The sequence below is a fragment of the Gorilla gorilla genome, chromosome 6 (assembly GCF_029281585.2).
Source record: "Gorilla gorilla gorilla isolate KB3781 chromosome 6, NHGRI_mGorGor1-v2.1_pri, whole genome shotgun sequence".
Lineage (NCBI taxonomy): Eukaryota > Metazoa > Chordata > Mammalia > Primates > Hominidae > Gorilla > Gorilla gorilla.
Genome location: NC_073230.2, coordinates 146,579,280 through 146,598,300, shown reverse-complemented (window position 1 = coordinate 146,598,300; position 19,021 = coordinate 146,579,280). Strand labels below are relative to the sequence as shown.

Here is a 19,021-nt window from a genome sequence, read left to right as displayed (position 1 = left end):
TTTCAGGACTCTTGTGATTCTATCTGAAGTAGGTTCTATACACTAAAGCCACTGTGTGTGTTTGACACTACCTAAGTAGGATATTTTATAAGGTGCATAACTTAGTCTTGTGTTATTGTTTTCTGAGGTCCTACTGTTACCACTCTTACATTGGCCATCCTTAAAATTAGTTGGATTTTTAACTAAAGAACTAAAGTTCTGATGTTGGCCACCAGGTAGCAACAGTGCCTTCAGTAGCTCAAGTCTCATAAATAGGAAACTGTTGTAGACAGACAAAAAGATGAAGTTGTCTGCATTCAGGAAGGAAGGAGTAAGTGTCCAGAATCCTCAATTTTTAATTCCCCTGGCACTGCATCCTCATTTTGTCTATTGCAAATGCAAGCATAAATTTATGCATAAGCATAAAAAATGCAAGCATAATTATCAACTGTCCACGAGCAGCCTCCCTGTTCTGCCAATCCATCGTTACTGTGACAATCCACTTCATCTCAGGGCCAGTGAAATACAATGAGATGAGGGGCAGGTGGCAAGGGGCAACATGGATCATGCTAGGAAAGTGTGTGACAACTGCAAATAAGAAGAGACTGAAATAATAAAAAAGGTATAGGGAGAAAGTACTTCTTTCTTTTTATGGACATATCTAAAAAACCCATAATATTTATGAGATTGTTTTTTAACCATGAGAAACACATTTATGCTGATATAGAAAAATCAAATATGTTATTTTAGATTTTTCTTCTTCCTTCACCCTTAGCGATACCTCTGGGTATTCTAGTTGTGCGTGGAGACTGTGATTTGGAGACTTGCCGTATGTACATAGACCGCCTACAGGAGGTGAGTTTATTTAGCCAATTTTTTATTCTCCTCAACTTTCCATTTTTCTAAACAATTACAAGCCATATATATTTGCTTCTGAAATGATGCATTTGGAGAGGAAGTGGAAATGTGGTGGCTTTGTCCTTCAAGCATATGCTGTATGTCACCCTCTCCCACTGTCTCTGTTGTTCACTCCTCAGATGGTTGAAATGGGAAAGCATTGACTACAGGGTGCTGTTGCCCTGGTGTGTTCCATAACTATAGCTTGGAACTTGTCATTTTACCAGACACATACCTGTATATTTGAGATGTTCAGAATTTCAACAGGGACTGATAAATAATGAAAGAAAACAGTGATATTTAATGTTTTGTGTCTGACACTTATGTCAGAGACAGCTAGATTTTGTAAACAAAAAAATAAATAAAACTTCTATGGGAAAGAAAAATCCTCTACATCTCATAGGAATTTGTCAGAACACAAAAGAATAATCTATTTTTTTTTCTCAATCTAGTCTTGCTTTAGAGAAACAGAAAGGAAGTGACCCCGTATATGGCACTCCCATAAATGTGAACCGCACCAGCAAAGCCAGGAGACCCAAACTCATCATTACAATTGTTGTTGGTTGTTTTTGCAAAAATTTGAGGGGGAGTCTTAACCATCTCCATTCCACAAATTGCAAAAAGCATATATGACGATTTCTTTATCATTTTTTTTGATGAAAGATGTATATTAGAGTCACTTTTCTGGGGTGTGGCCTAGACATTTGTTTTTTTAAAGCTGTTGGGTTGTCTGATACCCCTTGATAAGCAATTCTGTCCCAGACAACATGTTATACATAGGTAAATATTGTAAATAAAGTAGATACATACTGTTTAAAATCCCTCTGAGTTGTAACCACTTCACCCTGAATATTTGATTCTGTTTCTCTTGGTAGAAATAAATTCAGGGGGGAGGCACATAGTGATGTGAAAAATTACTGATTTTGAGAAATAGATGACAAATATTGAATACTGATATGGATGAGAGAAAGATGGTCAACAAATTTTACACTTACGGCTTCATTAAGCTATTTTGACTGAGGATAGCTGCTTAAACACGTTAAAATACGTGAATTTTTAGTGACTCAGGTCCAATTCTATTAACATGTTCCCAAACTTCTAGTATCTCATTTCCCAAAATAATGTTTGTATTTTGCTGTGGAATCTCACTCCAGAAACCTGTAATGAAAAAAAGGAATCATAATTGGTACCAAACCTTTTTACCTTTTTAAAAAATTAACACATGTAGAGCTTTGTTAACAAGACTTCACAGTAGAATAATATTAATACATGATTGATGAATTGACTTTGTTAAAAACCAACTTAACTAACTTAATAGCATGCTTAATGCACCAATATTCAACTAAAAGTAGGATTTTTAAAAAAGAGGCAACTCAACAAATAAAGAGGAAAAATTTTTAAAACTGATGGAAAGTAATGTGATGAAACCCTGTGGGAAACAGGTGTAAGGACAAAGGTACCCAGGATTGCTGACATCTGTAAATAGAATCACTACACTCATTAGCAAGGAAGCCTAGGAGGCATGACAATGGTGACAAGTTCGTTATAAAACTTTATGAAAGGAGTCAGGCTTTCACAATCTGCCAGTAAAACCTCATTAATTTCAACCCTGTTAATTTGCACTTTGTGATAATGTGGAGGTGGTTGGTGATTTTCTCTTTGTAGTCTATGAGAACCCCTATTTGCTAAGCGACTTATCAGTATAAACAGTTACCATGACAGTATGTATCTGGTCTAAGGTAAAGAAAAGCTTTCTAAGTGTTTAAAGGGATTTCCAAAGCCTTCTTCACAAGTCAAAAGTTTATATGCACATTAAATATAATCCCCATTTATCAGAGCAAAATTGCCTGTCTTTTACTTCTGGTCTCCTCTATAGGAGATTGAAATAATAATATAACACTTACCTCTGAACACTATGTAGGACTTATAGGTTTCAACAGCTTAATGACCTTCTCTCGGTCCAGCTTGGTTTGCTTTTATTATTTCTGGCATTACCTTCTTTATTTAACCTTTATGAATTTGGGTGTGTTAGACACTTTCCAGATGAGCATAGTAATATTAAATTGGGAGTTCAGTTGAGATCGAGTTGTGGGGCAGCTTGTTCAAACTAATTTTAAGGTATGGATTTTTTTTTTCATTTTCTCATTAGGACCTACAGTCAGTTTCTTCTGGCTCCCAGAGAGTTCATTACCAGGTAACAAATAATTGACTCTCCTTGTTTCTTACCTTCTGGCCAAATGAAGTCCATCTTTCAATTAATGTCTCATTTTGATTTAGAGTTCACATCTTCCCTAGGGATAGAGTTCATTCTAAGAACCTAGTGAAAATGGTATTCTGATTCTTTTGCATTTTCCTGATTTTGGACCACCCTAGTCTAGCACAAATTTAGACTGTGGGTTTTCTCCTAGATCATTTAGAAAAGATTATAAAATTGAGTGCTTTCAGTAACAAATACCAGAAAACTCAGCTGAAACTAGCTTAGCAGGGAAAGGGTCTCTTGGTTCACATAAGCAAAAAGTCCAGATCAAGGTGGATTTCTCATCCCATTTGGTCATGGCTCACACTCCACTTTCCTGCTGGTCCTTCTACTTTGTTCTCCTCTTCCTGTCAATTTTACCTCTGGGCTAGATGACTTTGTGGTCCAAGATGACTGCCATTAGCAACCAGGACTATGTTTTTTTCCATCATCTCCTGAAAAAGAGAATTGCATGCTTCCTACAACCATCAAGCAACAGTTTTAAAATGTAATCTGAGTGGCTCATCCTGGGTCTTTTGGACAATCTAATAAACCCAGTCTGCCTCTCTCTATGGCCCATATAAAGTCTGTAGGAGAACACTCAGTTATTCTTTATCCCAGCAGACTTTGGGCGTGCAGTTTCTTTCCAACTTCCTCATCCCACTTGTGATGCACAGATCTCTTCAGCCATCCTCTTATGCATTAGATTTCTCAGACATGATGTAGATCCTAGTACACAGTATTACTCCCGACTACAAGGAGCCCAAACAAAGCTCTTTGACTGGTCTCATTAAAGCCCTTTTATCTGAAGGCTCCTTACCCTGCCCTGTTAAGAGGAAAGGTATGTGGGAATCACAGCATGCCAGCAATTCTCTCCAAATAAATCTCTTCAAACCCTTCATACTTCCATGTGGGGAGAAATATAACTATGCCTAAATTTATAAATGTGAAAATCCTGGTTTAGCACTTCACTTTGGATTTTTGTGTCTATTTTCCCATGCATGAAATTTCCAATTTAACATCCTTTAACATAAATAGAAAACACAATAATTTAAAGAAAAACCTATACCTTGTAGCCTTCTAGGTATTCCCCCTACCAATGACACCCTCTGCCCTTGGCTGAAGCAGCATATCTTCAGCCTTAATGACAGGAATGGCCTTTGTGTTCTTATTTGTGTATTTATTTCTCAAACAACGTATCCCACACTTCCAGAGTTCTTTCTTCCATCTGTCTGGCCTTGAAAGGAAGAAAAGTCACTTAGGATATGTTTACATTAAAAACAAAACAAAATGAACTTCTTCTAGACTGTTTTTACCAAACACTAGAAGACAAATTTCCACCTAATTTTTTAAATAGAGCACAACTTTCATCAGAGTGACTATTTGCATATTTACCCGGAGCCACTATCTTGGTGTAAATTTTATTTTAAAAAGCATAGTGCTTTCACAATAGCAAAGACATGGAATCAACCCAAATGCCTGTCAACGACAGACTGGATAAAGAAAATGTGGTACATCATATATACCATGGAATACTATGCAGCCATAAAAAGGAATGAGATCACGTTCTTTGCACTGACATGGATGGAGCTGGAAGCCATTATCCTCAGCAAACTTATGCAAGAACAGACAACCAAACACCACATGTTGTCACTTACAAGTGGTAGCTAAACAATGAGAACACATAGACACAGAGAGGGGAACAACACACACTAGGGCCTGTTGTAAGGGTGGGAGGAAGGAGAGCATTAGGAATAATAGCTAATACATGCTGGTTTTAATACCTAGGGTATGGGTTGATGGGTGCAGCAAACCACCATGGCACATGTTTACCTATGTAACAAACCTGCATATCCTGCACATGTACCCAAGAACTTAAAATAAAAATTAAAATAAAAAAAGCATAGTGCTTTTAAAGGAAAGAGCTGATCTCTAACAATTGGCAATAGTAGTTATAAGACTATGAGGATATTGTCTTTAAGAGTTTATACTTTTTCCTCTTGGACATTTTGAACCTTTAAAACTTTATCAAAATATGTTAGATTTATCCTAGCTAGGTTTATGAAATTACTTTTATTTATTATTCCTGGCTTATATGATGTAGTCATTTTTGGTGTGAGAGTTAAAATTGTGGGTATTTTGTACCATATTTTTTTATGCCCTATCTGTAACTATTCATGGAGATCAACGGATGGATAAGATACTACAATATGAGTGAGTTATGTATTGCATGTATTGTTTGGTAATAACACTCAGAAGGATTAATGATATTTTTCTATGTCAAAATATTGCTGCATTATTTTGTTTACTTACAGTCAAGTCAAATCTTGGTGTCAAAACTGCTGCATTATAAATGCCACATCAAAAGGTTTTGTGTGCTGAACATCTAGGATAACGAATGCAGTGATCAGGGATGAGTGTCAGGGGTGTCACCTTTTCCCATATCCTTCCTTAGGACAATGAAGGAGCGAGAAGAGTGATAAAAATCAGGGGCCTTTGAGCATGAAGGAATGGTTGGAACAAAAAAGATCCAAGAAGCCCAGAATTTGCTCATTAAACAGGAAAGAAAAAGAGACTGTGTTAGAATTAACGTGGCCAGAGCACAGGGAGAAGCTAATGAGGAATTTCCTGAGCAGGGCAAGGAGAGCTGGTTGAAGCACAAAGCTGGGAGAGATAAACTTTCATGTTTGGCCAAGATCATCAAAGGAGGAATGAGTTGGAGGCATAGGAAATAGAGTTCTGTGTTAGCCGTATTAGTTTTGATATGCCTGTTAGATCCAAGGGGGTTGGTGAGTAGGCAGTTGGGTATACGAATATTAAACCTCATTAAAAAATTCAGGCCCAGAGATAGAAATTTTGGAGTCATCAGCAAATGGATGAATGGTGCTTAAAACTACAAGGCCAGAGGAGATCACTTAGGGAGGAGTTCAGTTAAAGAGGAGGGCCCAATGTTCTATCTATGTTTATTCATGAGTCAAGAAGAGTGCAGGTTCAAGACAGCAACTGGTCAAGAAGAATCATGGAAACTGAGATAAGCAGCAGGGAAGCTGGAAATCAAGGAGAAGGTGGTATCATGAAAGCCAAGAGTGAAATGTATTTCAGAGAGGAAGGAGTAATGGACAGTGTCAAATGCCATTGAGAGGCTGAAAAGATATGGATTGATTTCTGTATTTTTTTCTAGGTGTGTGTATTATAAAACACATGGGATATAGGTGCTATTAATTTTTATGTAGAAAGTGACTGGCAGGAAATTTAGTACTAAATCTTTCATTTCTTAGTGCAGAATCTGATTACGTCAGAATTCCCTAGTTTGTCCCGGTGGGAGTAAGGAGTGTTATAGGTGAAAAAGAAACATGAACGATGAAATGCCTTAAATGCCTGTTAATGAAGTTTCTTGTCTATGAGATGACATTAAATATGCTTGGAGGATTAACTGTGAAGAGAATAAATTAATACCAGTATGTTTGAAAACTTGAGAAATTCCTGTCAGCTCACTAATTTGCAGCTAGGATTTTAGCTGACTGTTTTCTAAGACCAGAAAAATCTCAAGAGAAAAGCAGCATTTAGACAGGTGTACACGTGCCCAAGACACCTTATTAGTGAGCCATATGGCAGTTTCTCGCCACTTAAGCATTTCATTGCTTTGGTTTCTTCCTTTTCCAAATGCATAGTGAATTGCCAACAAAGCACTGAAGCTCAAAAATGACACCTCATGTTAACCTAACAAGGTATTATGGGTTATACAAGAATGTGTCAGATATTTATAGCCTATTGAAAATTCCTGCCTACACCATCTCTGAGGTCAAAATTCAAAGGCCCCTCCATCCTAATAGCATCGATGTAACCTGTAACTAATATGTTTTACAAGCAAAATGCATTGCACTTGCAGATTTAGGATATTCTCGAGGTTGCCAAATGAACAAGAATTAACATAAGAATTGGACTCTACCTGCTTATTTGATAAGGGTCCTTTCTGAGGCCACCTACTTTGAGATAATTCCTTCTCTGCTTCCTCCCTCGAAATCATGATATCCCTTCTTAACCCCAAATCACAAAGGTACTAAGGAATAGAGGCAGATGTGCCATTCTAGTGATTTCCAGCTGGGAAGAATTTGCTCCCTGTAGGGGACATTTGGCAAGGTCTGAAGACTTTGAAATCTGTTGGATAAAGGCCAAGGATGCTGTTAAACATCTTATCGTGCACAGAGAAGCTTCCCACCATGAAGAATTATCCAGCCCCAAATGTCAATAGTGTAGAGCTTGAGGAACCCTGAGTCACTCTGACGGTTCTCAGTACATAAATGAGAACCCCAGATAGGTATAAGACCTAGACGAGGAAATGGAAAGGAGAAAGAGAGAAGAGGAACAAAAGAAAAAGTAGGGATGGAGAACAGAAGGAGGCATTTATAGATGTAGTAGGGTAGAGTAAAGAGAGAACTAGGAGCAATTAGAGGGGTTTTTTTGTAGACACCCTGGGTTTCCCCATTTCCCCAGGGTGATGCTTTATGGGGCATTAAATGGTAGGAATTATAACTTGAGATTTTAGTGCATACCATAGGATTCACCTGTAGGTGCAAAAATAGATGCAACCAGGTGATTACTTTCTCTAAGAATTAATTCACTTAAAAATAGTACCAGAATGGTTGGAATATTTAAAAATAGAGAAAACATTATTGAAAAGCCTTTTCATTCTTCAGGGTGGTACAGATGTCTTTCACTTTCATAAGAAAAAAAAAACAACCTCTTGGTCAGATCGGAGTCTACATGACTTGTTCCTCCTCTGATGTCCTTTGTTCCTACATGCCTACTCTTCTGGAGGACCAGCTTGTGTTGTATTCCATTAAAATTGTGTCTAGTTCTAGGCAAACAGCATTTTCCTATAAATATTTCATTCATCCCCTTTCTCTTTATTCTGGCTGTCCTTATTCATCTCTCTCCTTTCTCTGAAATCTCTTCCTCCTCCATTTGTTTTCTGGAGTCTAGAAGAGTCCTTCAATAGATGGAGTGGAACAAAGTTTAGAGAGTCTTCCTGGGAATTGATTTATCTTGTCTGAGAGAGAAGGACAGTACCAGCTAGAAACTCTGGAGAATGCCATTCCTTTGGACTAGATTAAAGCTGTCAGAAATGGGTTAAATGAGGAATTAAATAAGACTTGCCTAGGGTCAGGTCTGTTGTCTGTTACGAGTGAAGACAGTACTGGAGTTGTCATTATTGCTAATGGAGAACTTTCTCACACAAAGGGACTCTTGAAAATGTTAGAATATTGCTTATTTCTATCTTCTACCCCACTGTCACTGTTTCTTCATCTTCGAAATCTGGGTTGAAGAATGGCTATGCCATTTCTGTATTCCTCCACTGTAGGAGTCATGAGTGGTAAAGTAGGTTCGAGATGAAGGGGTTTTAAGATATTAAAATAAATAGTAGCAAGCCTATTTGGGGCTGTAGTTAGACAGAGACACATACATACCTATTTGTATGCAACATTATGTTAAAAAAATGGATAGATGGCTTGTATATGGGAGATGTTGGGGCAGACAGATGAGAATTTTGAATGGGTAATGAGAGAAATTTAAAAGTTAGGTGATTATTGATTGGCCATTATTAAATGAGGCAGGGATTCCCAAGCCATAGAACTTTTGTTTTGTTTCTGTTTATGTCTTTTCTCAATTTTATGAAAGAAAAAGAATTTCATTCACATTGAAGGCATAGTTCAACACTAGGTGAATATTGCTTAATTGGAAAACTTACTAGTGTGTGATGGGGCTGCTGTGCCTTCATTAAATTATGTGTGCATCAGCTATGAGCAGTTGCATGTAAATTAAGGGTAACTTTGGCATATGCATGCCAAATAGTGGTTCAGATGATTTTCTCATCAATTTTATATAATTTATGCCAGTTGGCTTTCAGAAATATATATATATGAGGAATGTCAGTTTTGCATTTGTGGATGTGCCTATATTTTTAGCACAAGAAACATATTTTCCATTAATATATATCATAAGAGAAGATTCACATATCAGGGATTTTTGAAATGAGCAGTTTTTGCTAATATTATTCATTTAAAGAGCATGTAATTTTAGAAGATTATTATATTTAAAATAGAAAGGAGTATCTAAGGTTATGTCATTTGGCCTACATTACAGAGCAATGACAGTTGCATTCGTCTAAATCACACCATTTATATGAAGAAAAGTAACAGATCCAAAATGGGCAAGTCAAGTATCTTATCTCTTTGATGAATCATTGATTTGATCATGCAATTTGAGAGGACTGGGGAGACTAGAGGCCCTAAATTACCATTGAAAGCTTTGGATATGATGGTTAGAGACACAGCTCAGGGAAATATAGCTGCATTCATACAATCCTATTGCTTCAGTATCTACTGTCAGATGCTTTTGAAAGACGCATATTTTTAAGATCGTATTTTTTCTCTCTATTGGAAAATAGGTCACTGTACATTTATTTAATGTGCAGCATTCACAAATCAAACATACTCTGACCATTTTGTGTTCTTGTGTAGTGATGAGAACATCGCCAGGTACAACCTAGAGCTTCCATGAAGCTAAGGTCTATCCTGGAACCAATATTCACCCCCTTTCCAGGAGCCATTTGTTTTTCTTACTTCCTATTTCCTTCCAAGTCTAATTCATGGTCCACATTGCACTGCTTTTCACCCTTCTGCAGAGACCAGAGGTTGCCCCTGAATCAAGGAATCCTTAATGCCAGGGCTACCCACTCTACCAGTCTTCCAGACCCTCTGAGAACAGAGAAAGTGTTTACCTGATGTGAGCTGTGTGGATTAGTAATGAGAGTTACTTTAAACACGAATTAGAGAAAATTCAGTAATACCTGTCTATTAACATCACTATCACTCACTTACACTCCAATTATTATTATTTTTTGAAGTACAAGAGAAAGGTGTATAGATAGACGTGATGCAGGAATTATTTGTACCCTGCGTACGGAAGAACCTATTCATCTGTGTGGTCATGGTAGGTTAAGAATGTGCGAGCATAAAAAGTTTATGGACTATCGTGGTAAATTGTGAATTCCTGTCTGATATTCTGCTTCTCTTTATTCCTGCTCCATTTTTAACCCATATAATATGCATTTCTCTCTGATATCAAGGTCCTCATGGTATATCTCTTGACTTTTATAAGCTATGTGTGTTCTGCAATCTGCCAGGTTTTATGATCTTGGTTTACCTTAGTTTTGATATTGTACGTAATTCTAGACTTCTGTTTGGTTTTTAACTCTCCACCCAATGTAGACCTTTATGGTGCACATTTTTGTTTTCCCACATTTATACAAAGTTACGCACATAGACATACATGAATACATATGTGGGGATTGTTGCTTAAAAATACAAATGTAGCTGGGCGCAGTGGCTCATGCCTGTGATCTCAGCACTTTGGGAGGCCATCATGGGCAGATCGCTTGAGCCCAGCAGTTTGAGACCAGTCTGGGTAACATGGTGAAACCCTGTCTGTACAAAAAAACAACCCCAAAATTAGCCGGGCGCTGTAGCATGTGCCTGTAGTCCCAGCTACTTGGGCAGCTGAGGTGGGAGGATTGTTTGAGTCCAGGAGGCAGAGGTTGCAGTGAGCTGAGATTGCACCGCTGCACTCCCACCTGGGTGACAGGGTGAGACCCTGTCTCAAAAAAAATAAAAATTATACTAAAAATAAAAATGTGTTTACAGTTTGCATGTGGACACTATACGTATTATACCACAATTTATTTTTAACGGTAATGTACCATGGAAATTCATCTTGCTAATAGGTGAAACTCTAATTCAGTCTTTAAAAATTATCACTCTATTCCATGGTATATATTTAATACTGTTTCTATGGATGGCATTTTTAGGTTGTGTAGTATTGTTGCCAATGTTTGCAAAATTCCAATAAACTTTATGGTACTTCAAAAATAAAATCATAACAGAAATGAAAACCATGCAACATGCTAAAAACATATTAAGATTGGCTATATTTGTGTGAAGATTATAAGTTACATAATGCATACAGCAAAGTTACCCAAAATCTGTAATTGGATTTTTCTTCACGTGGTTGTAGTCTCAGTTCCTGTGTCTGGGTTGGGGTTGCCTACCATTCCCATTGATTACCATATTTCTGTGGAATTCTTAGGCAGCAGGGAACGCAGTGGTGGGAAGTGGGAAGACAGCAAGACTGAAGAATGTGTGGGGGCAGGAACTCTGAGCTACCAGGAGCAAACTGTCTGGTAAGAAACAGGAAGCTTAGTTTGACATCTGTGTAAGATCCTTGACTAGAGTAGAAGGAGGTCTTCATAGCCATTTAGATCATTCTAGGTTTGCTTTCTTCCTGCTTTTGTTTGAGCTGAGTCTAGAAAATTCTGAGCTCTCAAACTTGATCTATACCAAACCTCACTCTTCCTTCAAAACCTGAAATCATAATTCCTCTAGAAGCTGTAAAACCCTGTGCATAAGGTCATGAGCTCTGAAGTAAAAGAAGTCTGTACTCTCCACCACTGAATAGCTTGGGGCTTCTGGGTAGTTTACTGAAATTCTCACCACGGCAGTTCTTTATTGTGGCCAGCTCTTACATGCAGGAGAAGAGGTTCAGGAAGAATAGTGGGGTGGATTGCAGGAGAGGTAGGTAGGAGCTAGATTATGCAGCCTTCTTAATAACAAAACGAAAAAAGCCTGCACATGCATAGAAGAGTATGGGTTAAAATTAAGCTATTATTGAGACTGTAGCCTAATATTTCTAAATTATCACTGTGGCAGTGTCCAGGTAACCCTAAAACTAAGGGAGATGACTATGTGAGACTTGAACACTCCAATTGTGAATTCTGACAGTAACATATATGGCTGAGTGAAATTTTATCAAGTATAAATTATTCAGTAGATGAAATAAAAAATGGAATAGTCTAAGCTTTATTTAATCTATAGCCACCATTAGTACAGAAGTACAGCCATGTTTATGGGAAATTCTCAGAAGCAAAAAATGAGCATACCGTAAAAAGAAAAAAAAAAAGGAAAATTACCATCACCAAAATGTGGTTCAGTGATTTTTTGACAGCTTGTCCAGATTAGTGTTTCTTATCCTTCACTGCCAGACAGTGGAGATGAGTCAGGGCAGAAGCTGTAGGTGGAAGACTAAGAGTAGGAAGGAATGAAGGAGAGCCAGAGTCAAGAGCTACCTGTTCTACTTGACATGGTGACAGCTGGCCTCTATGTAACTGGGTTGGATGACTCAGGATTGTATCTACTGGCACTTCTTGGCCGTACATCAGCACCAGGACTATTTGAAAACTACTGCTCCAGAACAAAGGTTTTTAGCCCCAAATTTGAGACTTTGAAAGGAAAGGGCTTTCTTAAATGTGAATTGAGCCTTCCATTTGCTTTGCCAACAATGAATTTCTTCTGCTGTCTTCTATTTTTTTTTTTTTTAATTACCAAGCTCTGATTCTTTTGGCAGCTGGCTCAAAATCCTTTTTCCAAAATTGGTGGCTGTTGGCAGTAGCCAGGAAATAAATTGAAATCATAATTAAAATAGTCATCCCTTGGGAAAAGAATTTGAAACTTGGTAAATCAGACTTACAGTAACTCCAAGAATTGGAGCCAGAAAGAAGCATGCAGAGCACCTAGACTGGTTCCTAGTGTAGTGGCCACCCTTTAACGACGTGGTCCATGCTTCGTTTTTTGTGACCTTCCATCACATGCCTTGCATTTCATTGGCTTTAATAAATACACATTAAAAAGGTCGATCACAATTGTATCACAGGAAAAAGAATAATGTATAGTTTTGTGACAACTGACAAATTAGCAAGTGACAAGTTAATTTTGGTGAAACTAAGGAAATAGCAAGTAGGCAGTTACTATTGAATGGGGAAGGGAGACATCAGTAAAATAAAATGTTCCGAAATGTATGCCTGTTGGTGATAGAAGACATTCAGCCTTGAAGACAATATCCTGTATTTAAGACAATTATGTAACATCTAATGTTGTGAACAGAGGCACTGGATTGCCGATTAAGACAAGCCCTATAAGCACCAAACCAACAAATGGCACGATTTCAGCCTTTGTTTAAAGCCACTCTGTTTTGTGTTCACTCATACAAATTTGCCCTATTTCTTTGTTTTCTCCAAAACTCAGAATCTGAGTGCAAATGTATTTATGGATAAATAGTGTTGTGTTGGGGTAGCACCATCTAAATGATCTGGTCTGAAATGTGGCCTGTGTCCCATGAGACCCTCATGTGACTAGGGGCAGAATTGTTTTAGGTAAAATAATGTCTCAGCTGCCTAGCATGAGATATAATTATCTCTCGGATAATTATATCTGCACATAAACATGTTTCAGCAAATGGGTTAAGCATTTTATGTGTCATTAATTCCTCAAAAGAACCCTTTATGATAGATATTATTGTAGCCATTTTAAAATGAGGTATTCAAGGAACTGGATAAAAAACTATCCTAAACCCTCACAGCGAGTAGCGGGTAGGGCGCCAGGATTGTCGTGCCTCTCAAAGCTGGTGCGCTTCCCATCAGCCTTCCGCCGCCTCTGGGCTTGCTGCTTAATTGGGGCTGGATCCCATACAATCTCTCGCCTTGTTTTTCCATCTCATTCATCAGATCTGTCTCCCCTACGATATTTTAACACCTCAAGGACAGGAACATTTTTTGGCATCTCAATTCTTAGCTTGTCTGTGATAATGATGATCACATCCTACAAAAATTTCAGTTTTGCGAAGCAGACTTTCTCACTATCTTTTTGCTCTGTTTTTCAACTCAAGTGAAATCCAGCATCCACCACCGCCACTTCAACCACCACCAACTTTTCTGTCCCTAGCCTGCTCTTCACCTCCTATTCTGTCTTGGATCTTTGAGATATGTTTTCAGCACCCATTTATGCTTCGTACCTGGATTTTCTTGTTTCTTGTTTTACCGATTACTGGCATATTTTGTGGGTATATTTTGCATATTGTCAATCTGCTATGTTGGAACATCATTTTAACATTGACTTCAAAAAATCTCCAATTTTTAGTGTCCCGATGTAGATGAAGCATTTTCATCTGCTTAGATATGTACATGGAATAGATTCAAGGGCAATTTTTTTTTGAGACTTGAAGCTTTTGTACATTTTATATATGTAGAATTTTTAAATAAGTAGTTTAGTTGCATTATGAATCTGCCCAGATAGTAATTACAGTTTTTCATTGGAATTCAAATGACTTTTAACGTAGGACCTATTATGTGAGTAGCTGTTTCTTTAAGAACTCACTTTTTCTTAAATGAACAAGGTGGGAAGAGCTTCACAAAAGTTGGAAGAGGATGCAAATCTATTTCAGGGAAGCATTTCAGAGAAGTTAGAACTCTACTTTTGCTTTTCTAACAACTCCCAAAATTGCAGTTTAATCTTCAGGTCACCAGGAAAGTATCCAATTGTTAAAATCAGATTCCTGTGCCTTTAAGTAATGATGTATTGTTTAACTTCAATTATTAATACCATACAATGGTAAATATAAATACATTTTTTCCCTTTGTTTATAAAAATGAACATAAGTAGAAGAACTTAAGGCACTGAAAACAAACACTTGGGAGAGACTATGGATGGAAATAAGCAAAAAGTTGAGTCTTTCCATGTAAAAATTGACCTAGTTTCAGTCTGCTCCTAGGAGAATAGCCACAAGCTCAGAGAGCTTTTGTTGTTTGTTGTTTTGGTATTGCAATTACCAGTAACTTTGCATTGGTGATTCCTATTCTCATAAGGCATTTTACCGATCAGAATCTTCTTATTTTGTTGAATTCTCTGTGACATAAATTTTTGATTCTTTAAATTAATAGCTTTTTTAGCATCTTGGAAATCTCAGATCACTTTGATAATCTAGAAAGCAGTGGTTTTTCTGTCCAGGAAAATGAACATACACATAGACATACCAAATCTAGCATACAATTTTGGAGAGTTCAAGAATTGTTGAACCTATTTGAGGACCCATTTAAGTATTTTAAAGAGCTTTATGGCGACCAATGTGTTTTCACCAAACAAAATTGTAATGTTATCTTTAGACAAAACCTCTTTAAGAACATTGAGTTATATCAGATGTTTCTGTAGATCAAACATTTTTGCAATTTCCATCCATGGATCAAAATGTAGAGTAAATAAGTGAACAAAAGCAAACTACATTTAAAAAGTCAGGCATGGGCATAAAACTCTCCAGACACACAGCCACCTGCACATAAAAAGATATATACCATCTATATTTCCTTACCAACCTGTGGTAGTCATGTTGCTGAGGCAGTGCCTCAATCTAGATTTTACTAACCTAGACTAAATAACATCCAATTTTCTGTAATTAGAATAGCCTAGAGATAGTGTGATGGATCCTTAGGTTTTTAAAACGATAAATCAAGCATTCCTGTATTCTTTCCATTGATTTTTACATACAGAAATTAGGATTTTTTTTATTGTGTCCTCTGCAGCATATTCAACATCAAAATGCAGAAAGTGTCCTTGATGTTTTAGCCCCTTTATTCATAGAGAAGATAATCCTGTTTCTGTTTAATCTCTTTATTTATTAGCTTTCATAGTTGCCACTAAATATTTTGAATCACTTCCAAATTTCTTGTTCTATAATTACATTTCTCACCCAACTGAGAGATGTCAGTAGCTTTATCTGTTTTTCAAAAATGCATTAAGTACCTTAAGTTCCTTTAAAACAAGTTGTCACACGTGTCAAAATATAATTCTCAAAATGTTACACATAATTCTCATATAAATAGTTACTAAGCACATGTCAAGATTTCACTTAGCTCAACAATCAGGATGAAAATCCAGTTCAAAAAAGAGGAAAATATATACACGTGTATATATATTATATATTATATATACATGTGTATATATAATATATATGTATATATAACATAATATATGTGTTTATATATGTATATACACATATATATGTGTATATATATTATATGTGTGTATTTAACATATATGTGTGTATATAACATATATACATATATAGTGTGTATATAATATATATGTATATACATATGTATATACATATATAATATAATGTATATATACATATATACGTATAGAGAGCAAGAGAGAGACTATATGTAACATAGATTTTTTCTCTATATATTATATAGTATCTCTGTATCCATAGCTATATGGATATATTTATAAATATAAATGATATACATATTTTATATTTATAAATATAGATTTTGGTAGCATTCCTGAATGAGACCAGTTTTTCCTCTATCAATTATTTAATTCACAGAATTCATTTAGAGTAAAACTCCATACACTCCAGGTTTCTAGTTTACTAAGATGCATCCTTTTGTTCGGTAACTTTAGGTTCTTTCACATACATCCTCAGACCTATCTGAAAGGCTTGTTAAAACATATTGCTGGGTTCCACCCATAGTGCTTCTGTAGACCTGGGATGGGCCCTGGAAATTTGTGTTTCTGACAAGTTTCTAGCTGATGCACACTTTGAGAACAAGTGATTTAAGCCCAGGCTTTATTTGAGGATCAAGTAGGGCAGCAGGGAGTGTTGATTAACTCCCAAGAAAGTCAGTACAACCTCTGATTGGGTCCTTATTACTTCTTCTGTGTTATTCCTGTTTTCTTCTCCTGTCCCCTCTGTACACACAAGATCATCCACACCTGCGGCTTCAGCTGCCAAGTCTTTGTTGCTGCCTGCACAGCCGCACCCCAGTGCTGCTCCCTACATTTGAACATTTCAAATCCCTGTTAAGGGCCAGACTCCCAGTGTCTTCCCCACAGAGACCTGGCCTCCCTCATTTGTCCCATTTCTGTCAGTGATTTCAATTCCACTGCAAACCAGGGCTAGAATGCTCCAAATCACATGTTGTAAACTAGAAGGTGCTCTCCTCCCTCCCCAGTTATCACTGGCAGGCTTCTCTTAGTAGAGAAAATGTTTAATTTTTAAAAGTTTGGAAACTGAAAGAGAAAATCCTTTCAGTTTCCAATCTGCCAGTTCTCTCTTCTGTTTCGTGGATGTAGCCTTAATTATTTATAAGAAATAAAAGCTTCTGAGACTTCAACGAAGTTTGGGAACTGAGAATTGTAGTAAGTCAGGGAAGCAAGCTAGTCCTGGCAATCTCTTGGAAGGGCAGCTTTGGAAGGCTGGGAAGTCAGAGGCCAAGCTTCTAGAGGGCATGTCTGAGGTGTGTAAGTGAGACTTGGAGCAGGAGATAATAAACATAAGCTTCAGGAGTTTGGAAGGGCAAGAAAGGAGAGTTTAAGAAGATTATCAAAAGATATATCAGCTTCAGTTTCAGCTACTCAGGAGGCTGAGGCTGGAGGATCACCTGAGCCCAGGTAACTGAGACTATGGTGAGTCATGATCACACCACTGCACTCCAGCCTGGAAGACAGCCTGGAAGACAGCCTGTCTCAAAAAATAAAATATAAATGAAATAAAAATTAAAAAAATAGATGTAACAAGATCAGCTGAGGGGAATTTATTTTGGAAGAGAGGGAACTATTGAGAGCAGAAGAATTAATGAGTGGATTTTAATAATGCTACAGAAATAAAGTTCAAAGGAGAAAGAAAGATAGTCCAGAGTCTAAATTAAGTGATTGACTTTGGAGAGAAGAGAATTATTTTTATCCGAACCCAGAGGAAAGAATGATGGTAGTTATGTCAGGCAGACTTGATGTTAAATAGGAGAGGGGAAATTGGGAGGTCATAGAAATGAGACGCCTAGAAAATGCTCAGGTGAATGAGCACATTGCTGCTGTCTGGATGAGTGTTGGACAGAGTGATTTTGTCATGAGTTAACCTGGCGCTACTTTCCTTCCTTGTCTACTCCTCTGTAATTAGGTTCAGTGGAGAAGGCTGAGGTTAGAGATAACCTCAATATGCGAGGTTGATTTTCTTTGTTTCCATGTAGATGAACAGTCCCTGTGTATGGATGGCTGCTGCTTTTTCTCACGTACCGTATGTCCCGTGTGGCCAGTAGATAACGTTCGATTCATTCCCGTTCTGTGCCAGTGCCTTAGACCTATGTGTCAATGACAGCCAGCTGTCACTCATTCCTTGGCTTCACAAAGGGAAAGAAAGAAATTCCCATAAGGAAGTAAATGTCCTAAATTAGATTATTTATGTTTAATGGAATAATTGAAAATATTTAATGGAATAATTGAAAACCTCCTGGTAATTTTATGAGGGAGTCATTTTCAAAAGTTCTATGTGAAAGAATTTCAAAAAAGAGCCCTTCTTTGTGTTCCTAGAGAAAAAAAATGTGATTTGCTCTTCTCATCAGTGCTTTGTGTAGGAAAGGATGGCAGAATGCTGAGTGAGGGAAGCCCATCAGGTTATCGAAATGCAGCCACTAGAATGTGTGTGTCTCTTTCCAGGACCATGAAACCTCCTTCCCCAGGGCTCTCTCAGCACAGAGGCTCTCCCCTCGGTGGTGCTTCCTAGATGGTGAGTTCTGCATTTCTTGCGGATATTGTGGGAGTTGGGGAAGTTGAAGAGCAAGGCATCCATTGATAGGGTGGGCTCTAGTTTTCCAAAAGATTATTCAGAAAGCCTTCATGTGACTCCACGTGGCTGGTATTGGCATGCGGAACAATGTGGGCCTGCTGATACTGCACTGTCCTTTCCTGAAGTCATTTCCCTCAACACAGCTTGGTTAACTCTGGCTGAACTCAGCATCAAGTTGCTCAGGCCGATGTTTTCCTTTCATCAGCCCTGTTTTCTTAAAGCTTGACTGCCTGCCTTAAATTAATTCAGACCAGTAGCTGGATTCTATATGCATAGGATGGATATAATTTCTATGTTATTTGCATCTTATGGAACATTCATATTATTTTTATGAGACCATTATTGCGGTATGATGTATACATTTCTGGAAAAAGGTGGAAAAATTCAGTTGCATTCAAA

The 19,021-nt window shown here is 37.4% G+C and overlaps 1 protein-coding gene across 9 annotated transcripts in view; it reads left to right on the top strand.

Annotated features, from left to right (window-relative positions):
- The window catches only part of DGKI (diacylglycerol kinase iota), a 470,612-nt gene that overhangs the window by 359,654 nt on the left and 91,937 nt on the right, over nucleotides 1-19,021 (top strand). For all 9 annotated transcript variants that reach the window (XM_063708791.1, XM_055347199.2, XM_031013291.3 and 6 more), the window contains 3 exons: nucleotides 755-834; nucleotides 3,026-3,070; nucleotides 18,493-18,562. In XM_063708791.1, the coding sequence (XP_063564861.1) occupies nucleotides 755-834; nucleotides 3,026-3,070; nucleotides 18,493-18,562 (195 nt within the window). The remainder of the gene's footprint in view (nucleotides 1-754; nucleotides 835-3,025; nucleotides 3,071-18,492; nucleotides 18,563-19,021) is intronic.